Source organism: Mus pahari, chromosome 6, assembly GCF_900095145.1.
Source record: "Mus pahari chromosome 6, PAHARI_EIJ_v1.1, whole genome shotgun sequence".
In the NCBI taxonomy this organism is placed as follows: domain Eukaryota; kingdom Metazoa; phylum Chordata; class Mammalia; order Rodentia; family Muridae; genus Mus; species Mus pahari.
Window position 1 is genome coordinate 102023713 of NC_034595.1, and position 22070 is coordinate 102045782.

General features: G+C 48.0%; 1 protein-coding gene across 13 annotated transcripts in view; it reads right to left on the reverse strand.

Moving 5' to 3' along the window:
• LOC110323791 (calmodulin-binding transcription activator 1) overlaps positions 1 to 22070 on the reverse strand; it is a 229194-nt gene that overhangs the window by 32226 nt on the left and 174898 nt on the right. For 2 of the 13 annotated variants that reach the window (XM_021201165.2, XM_021201162.2), the window contains exon 1: positions 15272 to 15366. The exons of 9 other annotated variants lie outside the window; for them this stretch is intronic. Coding sequence is in view for 1 of the 4 variants with exons in the window: in XM_029539867.1 (XP_029395727.1) it covers positions 4528 to 4561 (34 nt within the window). In the remaining 3 variants the exon portion in view is untranslated. Of the gene's footprint in view, positions 1 to 4527; positions 4675 to 15077; positions 15205 to 15271; positions 15367 to 22070 lie in introns of those variants that run through there. 2 more of the 13 variants (XM_029539868.1, XM_029539867.1) reach the window with 2 other exon arrangements.

The following is a 22070-nucleotide window of genomic DNA, read 5'->3' on the forward strand; positions in this document are numbered from 1 at the left end:
TAGTCCTGGCTGTCCTGGAACTCACTTTGTAGACCAGGCTGGCCTCGAACTCAGAAATCTGCCTGCCTCTGCCTCCCGAGTGCTGGGATTAAAGGCGTACGCCACCACGCCCGGCTCGCTCCTAAATTTCTAACAGTACTGAAAAATGTAAGTATGAAGGAAATCACTCATTGTCATGGATAACTGGTGGTTACAAAGATCAGAAAGAAAACACCACATAACCAATCACTGCCCAAGAATCAAGAACGGCTTGTCGAAGTGCATGTGGTAGCACCACCTTTGAACTCAGCGCTCAGGTGGCAGAGGCAGGCAGATCTGAGTTCAAATCCAACCTGTCCTACATGCTAAGTTCCAGGTCAGCTAGATCTACACAGAAAGATCCACTCTCAGAAAAGCATAAAACAACAGACAAGAACAGGTAGTTAGGGCTTGACCTACCTGATGCCAGCCTTTCCCATCATGCAAAGCACCACACAGCCAATCAGGGGACTTCTCTGTCTCTCTGATAGGAATTCTTAACTTTCAAAGGGATTCACTGGAAATATTCACTGAAACTATTCCTGAATCTTTAAAGTTCCTGAGCTGTACCAAAGGCTGAAAGAAAAATTTTCAAGAAATCAGACACCCACAGAATGTTCTAAGTTTAGAAAACATGGAATCTGCGGCTGGAAGGTGGAGACATCCAGGGGCTTGAGCATCTGCTATCAGTGAGAGGGAGGCTGCGCCAAAAAAGACCCTGAGCCTGCTGCACTGCTGCTTGCTCCTGATGTCGCACATCCTATTTTAAGCTTTAGAACTCGGGTTTTCATGGCAATACTGAATGGTTTCTGACATGAGATCCAGTGATTTAAAATATCAGGGCCCGGAACTGGAGAGATGGCTCAGTGGTTACGAGCACTAGCTGCTCTTCCAGAGGACCTGGGTTTCAGGTCTCAGCACACACATGGCAGCTCACAGCTGTCTGTACCGCGAGTCTCAGGGGACTCAGCCCCTTCTCTGGTCTCACTAGGCATCAGATACGAGTGATTTGTAAGCATATATGCAGACAGAATACCCGTGCACATAAAAACTGGCTCAGCCATTAAGAGTACTTGTTGCTCTTGCAGAGGATCCACGTTTAGTTCCCAGCACCCACTCAATGGCTCAGAACCATGAGGAACCCCAGTTCCAGAGATCTGTGGCAGATGCCATGCAGGAGAGACTACAATGGGCGGGTGAGCTTCCTGGAGATAGTACACTGTTTTGCACAGTTGCAATGGATGTAGCTTGGAGAGGCACAGCCCCAGGGGCTTATCTTGCAGTTGCTGTGCCTTTTCACGTCTGTCCTTGCTATCTGCCTCTTGAATCTGGCCTGGTGGGATTGAGTGTGAGGAGACCCTCATTGCCCATAGTCTGGTGTCTTCCTGAGAGACAGCCCACTCTCTTGGGCAATTTTCCTGTAGATCAAGATGAAGATGAACTTTCTTGATATGATGCTGTTTAGATGAATTCCTGGCTTAAATCGTTTTAGGGTAGTTGACAAAAAGTTTAAGAAGATGGCTTAGGTTGTTCTTCCAGAGAGATATAGTTATTAGAGTGAAGAGCAGAACGTGCCCCTCCTCCCTGTAGAACAGCGAGGGCTGCAGAGGTTAGAGAAGGCCTGCAGTGAGCTTTCATGCCTTACAAGCTTGTAATTGTACTCGGAAGAGAAAGGAACAAGTTAATGATCAAAGGAAATACTTCATTCCAGATTGGGCCTGAGTTCCTGGATCTTGTGATCTAGGGATGTAATCACAGGTTTCAGTGAGCACCATGAAATGATAGGGTTATGAATAAAGAATAAATATTTCTGAGTATGAGAATAGAGAACAGGTGATTAGCCAGTTTAGCTGAACAAGATGTCAAAAACAAGATGTAAGATAGATGACCTGTTTCTTGGTAAATTCAAACTGTCATCAGCTAAGAGCAGGGAAAAACTCGCTACTATAGACTGCCTTGCTTAAACTTGGTTAATAAATGGCAAAAGAATTATTGCTTTGGGGTTACAATGAACTCGTGCAGAGAAAGACAGACGGGAAATGTGTATTTAGGTATGAGTTTCGAAAGAACAACACATACGCCATAATCCTGTTGTAATTCTCCTCCTGTGTAATAATTTTAATGTTTTTGAAGAATATGTGATTTTGTGGTGATTGTTTTTAGAGAATATGTAACGTGGCTATGAGGCAATCCTTGTCTTACATAGAGAATTTTGTCTTAGGGGGTATAAAAGGGCTAAGGGAAAAACCAAAGTGGCTAGAGCTTGCTTTATCCACAAAGTGTGTGAGTGTGAACCAGCTTTAGGTTGGTCACTGACCCACATCCCTCTGGCTAACCATGCTGTCTGAGCTGGTGTTCAACAGATATAGAGCCCTCTTCTGGCCATCACAGGTATTGCATGCACATGACGCACTTACATGAAGGCAAAATACTCAAAATTTATCTAAAAAAAAAAAAAATGTTTAAGTTAAATCCTTCTCCTGGAACCTGTACTCTGAAATTAAACCCTTTGTTATACTGTAGCACACTTTTCAGCAACTGTTCAGCTCACTCGTCTCTTCTGGTGCTTCCCTTCCCCCCCTCAATTCACTGTCCTCCAAACACAGGAGGAATTTTCCATGCCTCTGGGCCTTAGCTAATGTCGCCCTTTTCCCAGTCCACCTGTGAACTTCTGATGCTCCGTCAGCTCAGCCAGCACGTTAGGGGCAATAATGAGGCTGCTGAGCTGCTAAGGGACACCTCCCTTCTAAGTCCCATCTACCCAAAAATGGAAGGGTTTCCCTCTTCACTTAGAGAGGAGAGAGCTGAGGCTTATTTAGCCAAGCTCAGGCTGTGTTGAAGATTAGGACAGAGATCACAACACAGGCTAGAATCCAAAGTGTTGTTCTTTCCACTGAACCCAGCTGCCCTTCCCGGTCCTGCCCTCTGTCTTAAGAGAAAAACTCAGCAAACAGTACACACTTTCCTATACGCCATCCCACTACTGGCAAGACTGCGGGCTTTCAGGACGCAGGGCTCTGGCACAGGCGGAGCGAGAGTTCGGTAGAAGGACTACTCTTTTCTAATGTAAGCACCTGGGAGCCAAGTTATTGATGAGGTCATTTACCGACGGGCCAAGGACTCAGCAGATTTCACTGCCACAGTGGATCTATGCGCCAACCAGCAGCTCTTACTGCTTCCTTCAGCGGGCGGAGAGGGATTGGATGAAATGGTCAAAACACAGTGGAGCAGACTTGGAAGGCAGATGAAAAAAATGCTGTGTTTTCCTGCCCTTTTTTTTTTTTTTCCCAAGCTCAGGTAAAGAGATGATGTCATTACACAGTGCTGGCCCAAAGGCCTGGAAGCAAGACCCAACCATGTGACGTCCTCGCAGACACAAGCTGGAATTTCCTAGCAGAGCAATGTCACTTTTCTGCAGCCGCTGGCGCTGCACACTAAAAATATCACTGACCCCTAACTGTCAGGTGCCCCCCTTTTCACTTGGGAAATGGGCTCTGCAAACGACCAGCACGGAGCTCACCCGCACCCAAGGCAGTGCCCATGATTAGTTACCAAAGTGTTAAACAAGTCCATCAGGTAAAGCTGCTGTGGGAACACAAACTTCTAATGATGTGAAACAAAAGAAATATTTTCCTAGGACCACCTCAGACACATGCTTGGGCATGGATGTGTGCAGATGTGAGGCCCAGGCAGAGAGGCGTGTTGTGCGGCGCTGAGCCACTTGGAGTCTTGTTGCCAGAGGGGGAGAAAGTTTGCCTTGGCAGGTAAATGAATGAAGGGGCAACCATCAAATACCATCTGCTATTTTAAAACACGCTATTTGTGTCTCAAGTGCACATGTGCCTCCTGTTGCTATTTGGACGGGGGACGAGAAGCCGTCTCTCGTTCCATTTACAGCCTTTGGCTTCGGTGGCAGCAAGGGCCGACCAGGCAGGAGAGGTATGGCCGTGACTATTTCTGTAAAGAACTGTAATTACTGCTTAGGAAGACTCCTAAATGTTTCAGGAAGCTCGGAAAGATGGGGAAAGTGAAGTCACTTCATTCCTTCCCAGAATACACGGGGCCACCCAAGTCCATTAGGGTGCTTCTCCTTGACAAGCCATGTAAGATGTCCAAGTGCGAAGGGAAGGGGAAGGCCGGACCATGATAAGGCACACACTGTACCACTCCGATTTTCCAAAGCAACTGCTAAATTTAGCCTTAGGAAAAAGCCTGCCACACTCCACTTTTGAAAAGCCCTCCAACTCTACCGACCAGAGCTCTGGAAGTCCTGTGCTAGTGAGGGTTTCTCCCCCACCTGCTTCCATCTGCGCGGCTTTGGCACTGCAGTTTCTCCTCTGTGTCTTGTTCCACACAACTCTGAATGAGAGTTTTAGGAATGCCCAAAGACTACGAGAGTCTTAGCAATGCCCAAAGACTTCTGGGAGGCTGCCGAACAAAGCCGACTGGCTGGCGTGGCAGCACAGAGGAGCAGCGCTAACTGTACAATTCTCCCCCATTCTCTCCTACCTGCGGTTGTCCAATATGAGAGCCAGAGGCGCATGAGGAGCAGCAGCAAGCTTATTCTCTAGGGATCCTTCCCTCCAAGGTTTCATGGGGTGCCCGTGGAGCTGGCTGTCCCTGCAGAGCATTAAGTAGGAAAGAGCCCCAAGGTACTGCAAGAACTGACCTTGCTGTCACTAAAGGACGGATCCACCTGAGAGTCAAGGCAGCGAATTAGAACTGAGAACAGGGCTCCGGCCAAGGATTAGATGGTCAGTGCCCGCTTCATTCAGTGCCTCTTTAAGTATGTGAACTTTCCAAAAGGTAGCCAAATCTACGGGTGGCCACAATGATTACAGGTCACTGAGAAAATGCAATACACAATGAAGCCCATAATTTCAGACAAGGAGTATAGTATATGTTAATAAAAGAAATATGATAAACAGAAAAGGAGACATCAGACAGTCACAGGGGGAGCAGATTACACCAAAGCCGGAGTGCTAGCCTGGGACTTGGAGGGCAGACAGGAAGACACGAGGGTGGAAGGAAAGCTAACTGGTATATACGAAGGAAATTCAGAGCAAAACTCCTAACACTTGAGTACTGAGAAACAAAGCCGACAGGACTGTCAGAGGCATGAACAGGGTACTGAAGAGAAGATGGCTGTTGTTCCACAGTTATCAGTGTTATTGAAAGCCACTTAAAATCCTTGGGGGAGGAGGGGCAGGAAGAAACTCACACTGTACCTGAACTAGGGCTATAGAGCTGTGACAACCAAGACAACTCATGCTTTGTTAACCAACAAGGGTCTAAAACATGAGAACACAGACTCTGGCTGAAGAGAATGTAGTCTGATACACAAAACATAGGCCACCAGGTTATATCCCCACCCCCCAACACAGTCCCTCAGCATACAGAGACACGCAGAGCTGGGCGTGGTGGCACACACCTTTAGTCTCAGTGCTGGGGAGGCAGAAGCAGATGGATCCCTGTGAGGTTAAGGCCAGCCTGGTTTACACAGTAAGTGCCAGGGCTATGTAAAGACTCTGACTTAAAAAAGAAAAAAAGGGGGGGGGGGAAGAAATACACACTGAGAAATATCTGGCAAATAAGTGATTTCACCCATCTGAAAGGTAAGATGTGACCAGCAGTAACAAGCTGCGGCCATTTCTGTGGTGGTTTGTGTTCTCTAACCAAGTTATTAAAACCAATTTCTTGCTTTTGTTTTATTTATTTGATCCTGGCTGTCATGTACCTCAAACTCACTATTTAGCCAAGAACGCCCATCACCTCCTAATCCTTCTGTCTCTACCTCCAGATGCAGGGGTTACAGGCAAGCATGCCACATATGCCCCTCCCACTTCCTGTCCTTCATCTGGCACGGCTATCTTTTATCTATCCCACTGAGGAGATATTAAAGACCGGGCTTCTGAAACAAACAAGACATCTCGCCAAGCCTATGCTATTATCTTTAGTGTTTGCCCTTAGAAGCCGTGCCCTGCAAGGTTAGGAAGGAGGCTGCAGAAGGCAGAGGTGGAAACTTAGTAACAAAAGAAAAGCTGTTTGGTAGGGCACCTGGAAAAAGGAGTCAAGAACTCTGGCTACTTCCAGTTAGGACTTCTACTCACAGAGGATAGATACTCTTAGTCCCCCGTTCCTGGTGATTTCCAGCATCTGAGAAACCATGCATGCCACACACTGATTGGAAGAATTCCCCTGCGGGTTCCAGGCTCAATCTCTATGCGCTCTTGTGGGCCTGCAGTTGGCAAACCTTGGCTCTCAGAGATGACTGTGGGGTGCTACCTGCACAGACACACTCTGATGACTTGCTAACTTGTGAGAATGCCGAAGTTCAAGGTAATTCAAAAGCGAGTATCTTTCTTTATTTTTAGGACGGGGTCTTACTGTGTAGCTGTGGCAGTCAGTCTGACCTTGAACTCACAGAGACTCCCCCCATCTCTGCCTCACAAGCGCCGAGATTAAAGACACGCACCAGCTGAGCCTTTCAGTTTTTACAGCAGAGTTCTTTGATGGCATACTTATATCCCACAACTTGGACATTTAATAACCGTACTTTTTTTTTTTTTTTTTGCAATGCTATAAACTCTGGGGTAAATATAGGCAAAGTACCTTTTAGATGAATCAATTAAAAATAATTTAGAAATAAACAGCCATAATCCCTAAATTGGTAGCCAGATCACATGTAAGTCTCAACAGATAAAAGACGTAAAGACAGTATTTTATAATCCATCACAGCACAGGTCTTTCTGATAAAGGGATACACATTTTGTTAAATTCAGTGTGGTTCTTGAGAGATTTTGTAAAGAACAAACAGTTTTAGGAAGTGCTTGGTCCTCAGTATCTTTCCAAGATGGTTGTTTTGTCCTGGGCTCCATCTGCTGCACCGGAACAAGGAAAAATCCACATCTGCACACTACTCACTCCATGTGGAGACTGTGGTACTTAGCTAGCTAGCACTCACACCCTAGGCCAGGTCTGAACCTGACTGGGGCGGGGCCTGGCCTTCTGGGTGAGGAAGAAGAGCCAAAGCAGCCAGCGTCCACTAGAGCGGTGCAAAGCTTGACTCCAAGCACGTGTCAGGCAGCCCTAGCCTGCTACCGTCATCCAAGTGCCCAGAGCGGACTTCCTGAACCACTCCATTCAGAGAACAGTTCTAAAGGTGTGCGAAACAGTTAAACAATGAACCAAGGGAATGGCTCAGCAGTTAAGAGCACTGACTGTTCTTCCAGAGGTCCTGAGCTCAATTTCCAGCAACCACATGGTGGCTCACAACCATCTGTAATGAAATCCGATGCCCTTTCTGGTGTGTACTCAAATAAATAAATAAATCTTTAAAAAAGGGAAAAAAGAACAGAAGGTCAATGATGACCTCAGGCAGCCATGGAGACCAGCTGTGGAGAGCCTCTACTGCAGCCCTTACATCCCAGGCCCTTTCTCCCTCCTTTCCCCTCTCTGTCCGCTCTACTCCCCTGGAGTCCATTTAGTTCCCTTGCTTACTGGGTGGCAATCCTGTTTGAGGCGGTGGGTGAATATGCACACAAGTGACACATTAGATGAGGTAAATCAAGACCCAAGAAAGGAAACTGCTCACTGCTCAGCTCAAGCACACACAGAACCCGGCACCCAGTGCTACAAGGGCAGGAGGAGGTCCTTGACTTCCCTCGGCAGACCAGGAGAAGCAGAGGCCGCCGACTTCAGGATCACGACCTGTCATCTGCCTACAGGCATGGCCGTCCCTAGTGTCAAGATCTGAAGAGGGACTGGAGGCATGGCTCACTGGCTGAGAGCTACTGCTCTTTCAGAAGATAAAGGTTTGGTTCCCAGGACCCCACTGGGCAGCTCACAATCACCCGCTGGGTGCTTGTGGCCTCTTTAGGCAATGCACTCACTGGCACAACTTATGCCTAGACACACACAACACACAGAAATACACAGGCACAGTGCTCGTGTGCGTGCGCGCATACACGCACACACACATACACACACACACACACACACACACACACTGAAAGAAATGTCTTCCATAGGTACTAATAAGACCCTTTATGGTGGCTCATAACCACCTGTAATGGGATCTGATGCTATCTTCTGGTGTGTCTCAAGACAGTGACAGTGTACTCACATACATAAAATAAATCTTTAAAAAAAGGGGGGGAGGGTACGAGGTTTTTCCTAATTTTAGAGCATCATTTTGAGTTCTGTACAAGAATCCTCACCCAAAACTGTTCCCATTTCTAAACTGTAAATGTTTGGCCCAAGCACCGCTGTTTTATGATGTGAGGTTCACTCTCTCCCTGGCTTAGGAACACACTGTCAGTGTAGGTGACATGCTGCTGTAAGCTGTAAGCTACACAGTTCAGTGCTTGATCCTATACAGTGCCTGGTCGGGCAGTGTTTCTGTTGCTTGTTTCCCCTGCAAATGTAAACTATTTATTGCAGGTTTAAAGGGTTTTGCTGTCCGGCTAGCCCAGGGGCCTACCACTGTTTAAAGTGTGAAGTATTGACAGGTCTATAAGCTTTAAAACAAAAAAAGTCTCATGTAGTCATAGATTTTAAACACTTGGTTCCCTTTGGGGGCTCTAGATGGTACAGCCTTGTTGCAGGAAGTGCAGCAACTGGGGGTAGGGTTTGAAATTAGAAACCAGTCATGCCCTGCAGATCAGTCTCTCTGCTCCATGCTTGCACCAGGAGGCATGAGTGCACACACGCACACGCATGCACGCCTGCGTGCGCGCGTGTGCGCGCGCGCGCACACACACACACACACACACACACACACACACACACACACACACACACGCTTCTGCTCCTGCTGCTCGCTGGCTGCCCCAATTCTCTCTAGACTGCCTTGAGGATGGGGTTTTATCACGGCCTGCTCTCCCTGGTCTTTTACAGTAGGAACTGAAACACCTTTCGCACATTCAAAAGCCAAGAGCATTGATTCTGGCCAGCTTACAATCAATGGCTTCTTTCACGAGAAAGGACGGCAAGATACTTGAATACAATCTTTGTTGGGGAGTCCAAACCACAAGTGTGTGACGTTAAGAAACCAAATTGTATTTTCTGAAAACAGTCCTCAGGACCATTGGTCAGCAACCACTGGGGAGTCGATAATAAATGGCAATGAGTTGTGGTGTCTCCTCATTTAAAATGGGACAGGAGCGAGAACACAGAACGGGGCTTTACTGCTGAGTTTCTGTGGTTTCTGAGTGACAATTTGGTGTAAGGATCACAAGTATCAGTTCCCACACAGTGTACCCACCTGACCTCCCTTCCTGGGACCACATCTCTGGGGACACACTGTTTCTGAGCTGTCTTCAAAGCCACACATCCAAATTCTGTAACCTGAGGAGACAGGGGTCTCTGGTGGGGGTCAGGTCATGGTTGAGCAGGACTACTGCCCTTTAAAGGGATCCCAGGGAACCATCCTGTTCTTCTGTAACACAAGGACATGGACGGCTGGCAACAGCACCCCGACCTGGGCCTTTCAGCTTCCAGAACTGTGGAAACCACTACGTTCATAAACTGCCTGCCGAGGATCTGATGTTCCAGCAGCCCAGACTGAAAACTACTCTTGCCCTGTACTTAAGGGGCTAGTGGCACTTGACTCCGGGGGCTAGTGGACAAAGGCCGGACGCTTGATTCCAGCTGGGCCAGAATCCAGAAAGTGGCTCATCTGTGCTAATAAGGGACATTTCGAGAAATGCAAAGGTCAGTCTGTCTTCCCAGACAAGTTTGCTAAACTGGAAGGTGTAAAACCGGTGCTCTGAGCAGCAGGCGCTTCAGGGATACCTGCCTGAGACTAAAGTGCCAAGAGAAGCAGACAGACTCCTTATGACGTCACTTGGGTATCCAGAACCAGTGTCCCTGAAGAAAATGCCAAACCTGTTCTCACTATGACTCAGGGACTTCCTTTCCATAGAATCTGGTTTAAGAGAGTTAGTTTTGTCATTTGCAGCTGAAAGAAAGACGTGTGGTGGGGCCGTGGGATGGCTCTGTGAGGAAAGGTGTTTTCCCTGCAAACCTGGAGATCCCAGCTCCATCCCTAGAAACCACATAAAAACTGGTCGAGAGAACTGACTTCATAATGTTCTACGCCTGCGTCACAACAGGCAGGGACGCTCCCCCATATACAACAGCAGACTCTCCTTACAGGTTCCTTCTTTTAATTTTAAAAGAAAGGGTTGAAGTGATAGCTAATCAGTTAAGAGCCCTGGCTGCTCTTCCAGAGGACCCAGGTTAGATTCCCAGCTGCGGGCAACTCATGACTGGCTGGAACTCCAATCCTATGGGACCTGATGCCTTTTAGCTTCTACTGGGCACTGGGCCTACATATACATCATGCATGCAGGCAAAACATTTATACACATAAAGTTTAATTTGTTTAATTAAAAAAAAAAAGGTGTGAGGAGACTGTAAAATGATGGTCTTTTTGCTAAATACCAGGGAAGTTCTATTTTTCACTTATAAGTAAAAATATTCCCTATTACTAACCATATTTTAGTACTACCCTTACGTTGCTATAATTTTCTCTAGAAAACCGGATAAATTCTGGCAGGAACAAGCTGCCATGCTTATGCAGAGCACAACTTGATGCTCATTATCCACAGAAGTCAAAAAGATGGCAAAGGCAGACTGTGCTCTGGCCTAGCTGCAGACCATCTGTCATCAAATTTATGTCTCGAAGAATCTTAACTCTTCAAGCCTCGAGTTACAGCCAAATACTGTGGCACAAAGACACATCCCACAGCAGAATCACAACACAACACCAGACCTGAAAAGGTGGTCTAGGAACTACCATCTTCCGACTCTTTCTTACCTTGGCCGACAGCAACAGAAGCCCCGAGGCAGGCAGGCAGGCAGGCAGGCAGGCAGGCAGGCAAGCAGGCAGACACACAGATACCTGAAGCAAAGGCACTACCCATGTGCACCGAGCTTTGATTTTAAACATTGGTGATGCTGACCCACCAAACGGACTTCTTGAACCACTTACAGCTTTGGGAGCTAGCTAGGTAAGGGATGGAGATGGGGGGGGGGCGGGGATACAAGGCAGTCCCTTAACTAGTGGCAAAGTGAAGATACAACCGCAGTACCCATCTTACTGTATGATATGACACGAGACAGCTGTCGCCTATACACATTCCTGGACAGCAAGCTCCCCCGCCAACCCTAAGAAACCTGGGAAGATGATCCACATGTCTGACCTAAGCCACTCTCCATGGGTACAGTGTCCAGGTTTTTAGGGCCTCCTCAAGACCACTTAAGAAGGACTCACATCCAGTGGAGACCTTGAACCGACCTCAGTGGGATCATGTGACGTCTGTGTCTAGACTGCCAAGAGACAAGACCAGACCTAATGTATAAATAGGATCATGTTGGTTTCAAGCTTAAAGAATATTTTCACTTCAAGATCTTGGCACTGTTTGCTGAGGAGCGTAAGGCTGAACAGTATCTTTATTGGTTGGCGTCAAGCTTCACCACCTAAACCCTATCATGCCAGGGAGAGCCAGGGAAGGGAGCTGTAGCCACCCCTCACACAGTCACCAGCCACTTCTCTAATCCAGATGCTGGAAAAGGTCAAGCCAGTGAGGAGGGCCTGAGCCAAGCTTGGAGAATACTCGGGACAGAATTTAACATGCAGAGTTGACATGTGGAAGCTTCTGGCGTGACTGTAATACTAGATCCCTATTCAACAGCAAGTCACAGACCAGGATGGTGGTAGTAACGGGGGTGGGAAAAACCGGACAGAGGACACGGTTGTTAACAAAGAAGTTAACAAGTCTTAGTTTAAATGGAAAACCCTATATATTTACACTTGCTTCCCACAATACAAAAAATGTTAAGCCTACCAGCAGTTTAGTTACTATAAACATCTGCTCTTCCTGTAATTTACTTTCTACAACTTAGTTCTTATCAGTTACAAGTTGCTTGAAACATTGTATACAGTAGATGCTTCAGAACAGGTGGGGCCATCTCTCCACATGGTATGTCCACTATGCTTGTCTTAGACAACAATGCAAAATTAAACAAAGAAAAGATACCATACTGCCAAAACTTTGGTTAATCCATAAGAAGGACTTCTCTAAAAATGAAACGTCAAGAAAGAGCATAGAACTTAACCCCTTCCACGCCTGCATTTTTTTTTGAAGGCCACTATTTATAAGCTATCTTGTCAGTTTTAAAGAGTGACTTTTCAGATGGCAAAAGCATCTTGTCTGCATACTGTGTGGTAGCTCAAATGTAAGAGCAGCAGAGATGCCTACTGTGTGGCAACCCACGTGTAAGAGCGGGGTGGGGGGGAACGACAGCAAGAAGTCATCTGGCTCTGGGCTTTCGGATGCTTTGCTGAGGGTGAGCCTGTTCATACAGATCTCTGCAGACCTAAGCACCAAGACCCCCATGACACAAGGTGACAATACCCATATGTGTCATCTAGTACACTAATAAGCACTTCCTAAATGTGGCTGATATTAACACATGACCATCAATGTAACTTAATACATATCATCTAGATTTCTCCCACTATTATTTAAAATTAAGTGATGGTTGTCTGACCTTATGTGAAATACATATCTTAAAAGAATAAGAAAGATAAAATTATCCACAGGCTGATTTAGTCTACAATGGTTAGACAGCCTTAAGAAGAGTTTATGGTCAACCCCTAGGAAGTGCGTAAGATTTTATAGCGTTGTTTATTAATTTCAATAGTTTCCCCAGTGTTCTCTCTTGAGCCTTCAATTTCCTGTCTAATCCTCTTTTATTTCATCTATTTTTATCTGGATTCACGTGTAATCTACATCTCCGTAGCCTTCCTTAAGCCCTTCCCCCCCCCCTCGTTGGAAGGTGAGCCACACACACATAAACCACAGCACGCACGGCTGCCAGGAGCTTTTTGGCAAAGAACTACATAACTGAAATCAGCTCCCAAATATTGGGCTCGGGCACCGGGACGGGATGCTCGGCTAATGTTTAATAATGAAGACCTGGCACCAGACTGAGACTCCCTCTCTTGAAAATATCAAGGGGACACAAACATTAAATCACTTTAAACTGGAGAAAGCAACGCCCTTTAAATATGAAAAGACACAAGAGCGCGCAGTGATCAGTGAGGAGCAGGGAAGGCAGGAGGAAGGCAGGTACATCAGGCTGGGAAAAGATGAAGGCTTCCAAAACACCCTTTGGGGCTATGCCAAGCCTAACAAAATGGTCTCCCCTGATTTTTACTGGGAAGCATGGCAAGTTGTGTTTTGTATGAACGTACTCAATTTTCTTTAAACATTCTTTTTAAAAAAGGGAGGAGCAGGCTATACACACAGTACTATAACTTCCAAGTTCATGAGAAAGAGTGGCACACCCGAAGTCATTATGACAGATTTCCAAAGGAAACTCTAGATCCCCCAATTTACATGTCCCACAACTGCCAGGGGCCAGCCGCTTCAGAGCTGAGCCTGGAATCCTAGCTGTCAGTAAGAGCTTCACGCCTTCGTGGTTGGATACGTCCACTGGCAACTGATTCTTCAGCTTGATTTGCTCATGGGAAACAAAGAATTCTCAGTTCCACCTGTTATCCACCAATTCTGAAGCAGTCCAACCCTATTACACTGCAGCAGTGTGGGCTATTCTGGGAAGGAGGACCCAGCTCAGTCCTGAATAGAAGGCTGAGAGAAAGTCTGAAGCTGCATGCCTGAGATTTAAAAGCCTTAAACAATGAGACCCTTTTAATTCTTTCCTTAAATGATCTATGTCCACCTGGATTGTCCAGAGTGGAATTAACCAAGACCCCACTGAGGTTCCTAAGGCATTCACAACTTCAATGCTTTTTTTTTTCACTACTAACCAAAAGCTGTTTTCTAAAACATTAAAGATTATCATCCCCTAAATGCAATACAAAGAAAAAGACCCACAAGCTAATCTGCTACCTAGTAACTCTGGTTTTCAAATAACATGATTTACCTATAAGCACATACCAGGAAAAGTGCTGTGACCTGCTTTGTGGTTTTCTTTACCGGATTTCATAGTAATAGTTTCTGTGTACAAAGACAGGAGGGAAACTCTGTCCAGCTACTATTTATCCATTTTAAACTGGCTGGAATAACAGTTCTAACATGTGAGTTTGGCTTCCCTGAGGGGGAAACGTCCTAGTTTAACCAAGTCGAGATAAGTAGCACTCTTGAGATGGGAGAGCCTTCCTTCTTGGTTGTTTACCGGGTCTGCTATCCTCACTGCTACCTCAGGTTCGGTGGATCAAGTAAGATGGGGAAACCAGAAGACAATGCACAAGACTCAGAAGTGGGTCCTGCTGTTCTACAGTAGCCTATGGTTTTCGACAATGGTAAGTGCTACTTCTAACACCGTGCAAACCACGGAGAATCAAAAAACAAGGCGACCCACCCTTGAGCATCTAAACGGGTGGCCATGAATAAAAAGGTGCCCACTCGCCCTTGCTTCTGGGCTGCAGGTAAGCCAAGCTCTCAGCAACTTCTTCCACACCTTGCCTCTCAACTTTCCCCACCGGCCTTGGGCGCAAGGAAAACAAAGCGGCCTTCCCTGCCCTCTTTGCGTGCACCGCGGGCGGGGATCCAGGCAAGGGGCGCGAGCCCGCGGACAGAGGGGGAGCTCAGCGCAGCAACGGAGCCGGAGCGCGCCCCCTGCCCGCGCGCCCCCGCCGCGTCGCACATAAACACGCGCGCTCCAGAAACGCGCGCCAACGCCCGGCCCCGCGCGCTCCCTGGCGCACGTAAACACACTCCGTCTCCCACGAGCCCGCGTGTCTCACACCTGCTCTGCGCACGCTCACCCAAACACACGCCCTCCTGTAAACACGGGCCTCGCACCAGCGATTGCTCCAGAAACACAGCTCGGCTCCCCACGCTCACCCGACCACCCACACACTCTTCCCACTCGCTCCCAAAGCACGCGCGTCTCTACACGCAGTACTCAAACCTACTTGCTGCTGCGACCTCACTCCCCCACTCGCCCCAAAACACGCCCCCACAACACCAGGTCCCCGCGCACACTCCAGGGTTCACTCGCGCCATAAACACGCGCGCACTCACCGCCGCGCCTGTAAAGACACAACCGGAATGGCCTCGCTTCCTACGCGCCCCAGAATCACGCGTGCCTGCACCTAGCTTCTCTGACGCTCTTCTTCTTCACTCTCGCTCGCGCCCTCGCGAGCACGCGTGTTGTCCCCACGCCCCCGCCCGCGCGCCAGCCTCCGCCCTCGCCCCTTAGGCAGGCGCACACTCACTGGGACGTGGGAGCACAGTCACCCTCGGTCCGTCCGGCCTCCAGACGCCCGTGCCCAGCTCTCCGCCCCGCCCGGCCCCGCCCGAGTCGCTCCACTCCACAAGCCGCCGCTGGAACGCCGCGCTGGGCTCCGGGTACCGCGGTCTCCCCGCCACAGCCCGAGTGCGCCCGCACCGCCAATGGAGGGGCGCGGCGGTGAGCTCACCGCACCCGGCTCCGCCTCCAGCACAGCGAGAGCCAATCGAAGTGCGGTACGTCACCCGGAGCCGGGCAGAAGCAGGTGTGGGGCGCGGAGCGGCTCGGCGCGCGGACTGCGCCGGAACTGCGCCCAGCTTGGTGGCGTCGCGCTGGACGGCGTCGGGCCGGGCCTGGAGGGCGTCTCGCGCGCGTGGGGCCGCGTGGGGCCCGAGCCGCCGCCCTGTCCTCGCGGCCACTCCCTGAGCCTCCAGCCTGGATGCACCCCGCAGGCAGGGCGTCTCCCAGCCCGACGGGCAGCCGCGGTCTCTGGTTCCCTGCAACTCCTAGCTGCGCAGCGCCGTCGGGGGAGCCGGGAGCCCACTCTCAGGGGCCCTGAGGTTCACACGTCTGCAATGCAGCGAGCTGGGGGAGGGGGCAGTGCGCTGTCCGTGGTGGGGCCCGAGGACCACGGGGCTGTGAGAGCGACTGCACCCCCTAGGAGTTCAAGGCTCTTTCCATTTCGATGATCAGAGCTCAACTCCTTAGCTGGAGTCATGGGGCTTCCGCCTACTCAGTTCTGGCCTCGCTCTCCCCAACTTACAGCGCTGTAATCACTCACTGGGATACTTTGCCAAAATATTCTCTTGCCTCCTGCTACAAAGCTAAACACAACTCTAAAGGCTCCTTGTCTCCACAGAGCCTTCTCAGACGTCCCAGTGGAATTCGGCCGACCCTATTTCTCTCAGACATTTATAGCCTATCCTTATTCGGTTAACCACTCACCCACCAAGACCTTGTTCATAGAAAGTATGACCCACGCATGCTTCTGAAGGTCCATCTTTTGTTTGCATTTCTTTTGCAATATTGTCTATTGACTTTAAAAATGACGTTATGTCTTTCCTGCCATCTGAGCTACACATAGCCTCTTGATCCTACCCAATTAGATTATAAAAACAACACACTTTTTGCACAGCCTTTAAGTTCGAACAACCAACAGGGAATCCGTGGTTAGAATCCAAGTGAAGGGCACACGGTGCTCATGCGTCCAAAGCAGAAGGCAAGTCGGGGCCTGTGTCTGGCCAAGGACTGAACATGAGCACATCTCTTCTCTTCCCAAGCTTGTGCGAGCAGCATCAGGACTCCACAGCTTCTTCACACTCCCTCTAGGTCCTTCAGAGTCCACAAGCCTCTCTACCCTGGTCCCACACTGGAACCCCATGGCTTCCCAACTCCCCATGTGCTAGGATAACTTCTGTCGATATCTAGAGTGTGACTTAAAGCTCACCACCCTTGGCGCTTTTTCCTGCCACCGTGGATAGAACCATGCTGACAGCACTGCCAGTTCTGGAGCTACAGCACACAATGGGTACAGCACTGTCAATTCTAGAGTTGCAGCACACAGTGGGTACAGCACTGTCAATTCTGGAGTTGCAGCACACAGTGGATGGGTTCTGCCTCTGTCTAAGAGACAGGGTGCATGAGCAGTAGTCAAGGAAACTTCAACTTTGGACACAAATTGCCCAAATTCAGAGTCAGATGCTGAGACTTGCTACCAATGTGGTCCGTTGGTCTGTTTCTTTGTATCTATGGGGCCATAGGTACTAAGGCCCATCTAAACACTTTGTGGCATTAGCTAGTGTTACTTTTTAAACTAAGTATGGGTGTACCTTGAGCTTCTAAGCAGTGACTAAAAGTTATGGGGATGTAGGTTCTGAATTTCAAGTAACATTCTATGGTTGGCCTTAGCAGCTTTAGTTTTGTACCCATGATCTGTGTATCAATCCATCTGTATATTGTATATTCATCAAGATTTCAAAGGTTAGCAGGACAGCCCTGGGATCTCTCTGAACAGTGCAGCTGGGCTTGTGTCCCCAGCTGATTGTTGGATTGCCTTTGGTCAAGTGTGAACAACACCCAAACTGTGTAAATAAGAGGAGCGTGAGGAGGTGAGGAGCCACACCCACCCCATGCTCCAACATGCCAGGGAAAGCACCAAGATCGGGCTAAGAAACAAGGATCCCCAGGACCTTGTGTGAGGAATCAATCTCTCTCTCTCTCTCTCTCTCTCTCTCTCTCTCTCTCTCTCTCTCTCTCTCTGACACACACACACACACTGGGCATCCCAGCTATTTGGGGACAGACCCCAGACCCCAGAGAATATAGGACTGACCCTTCCTTCTCTTTCCAGCAACCTCATGTCTACAAAGTNAAACAAGGATCCCCAGGACCTTGTGTGAGGAATCGTGTGAGGTCTCTCTCTCTCTCTCTCTCTCTCTCTCTCTCTCTCTCTCTCTCTCAGGGATGAAGTTCAACCCTGGGCATCCCAGCTATTTGGGGACAGACCCCAGACCCCAGAGAATATAGGACTGACCCTTCCTTCTCTTTCCAGCAACCTCATGTCTACAAAGTAAGAGAAGAAAGTGGAGTCTGTGGCTGCTGCATGCAGTACAGGAGGCACGGCTGAGCCCTCCTGTCCAGCCTGGAGCTGGAACTTTCATTCTAGGCAGCCTCTGTAGCAGATTTCCTCTTACTACTCCTCTGATGGGCAGTTTCCTAGAAGACACTTCCTGCCACTCCAAGTCCCCACTGTACCATGGGAACAAGCATCCTCTTTGGCCAGTGCGCAGAGAGTTGGGCAGAGCTCGGGTGAGCTGGATGCGTCTGCAGCTAACTCAGAGCGCTCACGGTGTGTTACAGCCAAATGCCCACAGGTGGTGGATTGCTCCTTGTGGGTATCTGTGTCCTTTAGACAATGAAAGGGAGGGGCACACCCGTGACTCAAGCAAAGTAGCACACTGGGGTTTTATGAGGCTTTGATTGGACCTGGGTCCTTTTCTGACATGGAGAAAAAGAAAGCTTTCATGAGTTAGTTTTGAGTCCAGTTGGTGGAAGCCAGATCAAGGGCAGTTTTTGTCCCTTAGGCAAATGCAGTCTGTTGAAATCTTAGTCCAACCTGTGCTCACTGGGGACCCTGAGTGCCCACAGGGAAGAAGGGAAGTACAGTGGGCTGGGTGGGTGTTATCTGCTCCCATTGTACTGGGCAATCCTATCCATTACTGCTCATTCTTCTGCAAGTAGGACAGAGTAGGAGACAAAAAGCTCCAAGAGGCAGATAACTTGTTCCAGGCTTGGCAGCTGGCAAGCAGCAGACCCAAACTTCAGAGTCTGAAGCTGCACCCCATTTCATCCTGTTCCAGGTACTTAAAAAAGGTGCAGTCCAGAAGTTACTCTAAAAGGACTGAGTTTCCTTACAATGGTTAAAGTTTCAGGCGCACAACAGAAAGGCCAAATCAGCCACTTCCACTCGGTGCCCTGTAGGGAGAGAAGGGAGCCATCATGTTTCTGGCCGCCATCCTCAGGGAGACATTGTGCTCTCTGGATTCCTCTAACAATTGATGTGACCATGTGATTTTCTTGGGCCAAGGAAAGGTGGAATGACTTGTGTCATTACAGATAGAAATGTGACGAGCCAGGGATGTGCCCACCACAGTCATTTCCCCAGCCCTGAGACTTGTGAAAGCTTGTTTACACCAAGTGGTGGCTTCTCTCTGCCTAGACCCCTGAAGGTACGTCGCCGGTAGAGTCTCTCCAACAGCACTTGAAGTTTGGCTGACCAACCACTGACATCAAACATTGGACTGTTGGATACCGAGGCACAGTCTAACTTCTGTATGATAACAGTCAAGTATGCTTCTAGATAGTTCAGCTTCCAGTAAGTGAAAAGACAGTAACAAAATGAATATTTTAACATAACTAGGAGGCAGGAGAGTTGGCTCAGCAGTAAGAGCACTTGATACTCTTTTAGAAGACCCAGGTTCAATTCCCATCACCCACATGGTGGCCATAATGGTAATTCAGTTCCAGGGGATCCATTGGCATCTCCTGTCCCTCTCAGCATCCAGACATGCACATGGTGCACACACATGCAAGCAAGCACTTGCATATACACATAATATAAAATCATTTAAAGAAAATTTAAATTAAAAATAAGTGTAATATGCATGTTTATGTCTTTAAAAAACAATGACAGGAAAAATAAGATGATATAATGGATAAAAGAAGTGTTTCCAACAAGTGTGCTGTAAAACTGGATACCCCCAGGCTGGAAAGATGGCTCATTGGTTAAGAACACTGACTGCTCTTCCAGAGGTCCTGAGTTCAATTCCCAGCAACTACATGGTGGCTCACAACCATCTGTAATGGGATCCAGTGCCCTCTTCTGGTGTGTCTTGAAGATAGCTACAGTACACTCACATACATATAATAAGTAAAGAATTATTTTTAAAACACCGATACCCGCACTCAAAAGAACAAAAAGGGACCCTTCCTTATCTCACATGGGATATAAAAACGGACTCACAGTCCAACAAAAATCTGCAAGAACCCAAACTCCTTTAAGCATCTTAGCGGCAGATTGTTGTGACATGGACTTTGTTGGTAGTCACTTTAAATATGATCTCAAAAATACAAGCCATCAAAGGGACAATAAATAACCTGAACTTGAGCAAAATGAAGCACAGTTGTGCTTCAAAGAACAGCACTATGGAGCAGAAAGACAAGCCACCAAAAAGGAGGACATATGTAAATGACATATCTAATAAGGGTCTTGCATCTAAAATCAGGAATTCTTAAAACTTAAATTTAAAAGCAAATAACTTATTTTTTTAAAAACCAAGTAAGGAAACAAATGAGGGCTTCGGGGGTTTTTTTTTGTTTTTTGTTTGTTTGGTTTTTGTTTTTTCTTTTTTGGGGGGAGTTGTTGTTGTTTTTTTTTAAAAGGAAGATAAACAAATGACCAGTAAAAATATGAGAAGATGTTTGGCATCTGATGAAATCAGTGTCGCCGAGAAATGCAAATAAAAACAGCTGTGGACCAGACATGGTGGCCCACACCTTTAATCCCAGCACTCTACTTGAAAGGCAGAGGCTGGTGACCAGCCAGACCCACAAAGTAAGTTCCAGGCCACCCAAAGCTGGCTTTTGAGACTCTGTCTCAAAAACCAAAACCAACAACATCAACAACAACAAGAAGACAGCCATGAAGTAGCAACAATAACATCATCATCAACAACAACAACAAGAGCCAGCAAGGACAGAGCAGAACTCATTAGCACTGCTGGTGGGGATATAGAATGGTGAGACTGCGTTGGGGAGTGGCCCTGGCAGTTCCTCCGGGTAGACCTTCAGCTAGGATATGGACCCGAGAGAAATGGGAAACAGATGTTCCACATGTAGACATCTGTCTAGCAATAAACAGACAGATACACACACTACACCATGAACCCAAACAGCAGCACACTAGGTTAAAAAAAAAAAAAAGCCAGCCTTATGGCCACACACTGCCTGATTCCTCTACAGGCAAGGCCAAGAATAGGCAGGTTTATAGAGATAGAGGGTTACTAGTTGTTTTGTTTAGGGTAGGGCTCAGAGCACGGTGGTTTCTTTTGGGGTGGGGGGTGAGAATGATCTAGAATTAAGTTTCTGGTAACTGTATAATCCTTCGGACTAGAGACTTCTGAATCCAGTACTTTAAAAAAGTGTGAGACTGGAAAGCTGGCTCAGGGGTTAAGAACACTGGCTGCTTTTCCAGAGGGTCGGCATTCAATTCCTAGCACCTACCTGGGAGCTCAGAACCATCTACAGTTCAAGTTCCAGAGGATCCAATGCCTTCTTCTGGTCTCTGGGGGAGCATGACACCCACATAGTACACAGGCATACATGAAGGCCAAACTCTTATATGTGTAAAAATACATAAGTTGTGAAACATAAACATGCACGCACAAAAACACATACACACACAAACAGACACACACACATAGACACACACAAACACGTACATATAGGTAGTAGCAAGTCTAAGACACAGAAAGAAGACTGGACCTTAGGAGAAGGGCTCAGGTCATGGAGCGGGGGGGGGGGGGAGTTTGAGGAGGAGACTCTAGACAAATAAGGCTCTGCTTCAGGACTTTAGGGCTTCTTGGTAAAGGCTCCAATGTCTCATGATGCTGACTTTGCTGACTTCCAAGACCACAGGCCAGAAGGTGGCCATCTCTAACAGTCTTTCTGGAGGGTGGGGAGGGCAAGGTCAAAGCTACCAAATTCTTTAATACTGTGATGCCCCTTCCATCTTGGAAAAACATGTCCTGAACTGAGGTCTCTCTCAACACCCTATTGGGTGGCTGACTTGTAGATACCACAGCAAGCTTTATGTCCTCCCACTGCCCTGCCAGGCCCTTGGCCAGGGCCTTTGGGATGTCCAGTAGCCTGAATGTTGGGTGCAGTTGCAACACTAAGTCCTTGGGTGATAGGCTTCTGCTTCCTTTACTTTAGCCCCTTTCTGCCTATGTATAATGAGCTTGTGCTGGATCTCAATGGAATTTGTAAAGCAACCAGAGCTGGGAGCAAGGCCCGAGCTTCCCTGCAAGGAACCTGGATGCCACGTGACATGATGTGACCAGTCCTATGAGGGCAGCTGCACAAGTGAGCCCAACCAACCCACAGTGCCCAGAAAATAAATGCACTTGCGTTATTTTGAGCCCCTCGGCTGTGGGTGGCCTGATCGCAGCAGTACTTACAGCTAGCTCAGTGGTGGACTGTGAGGAAGAGAGGCAATTACTACTCGG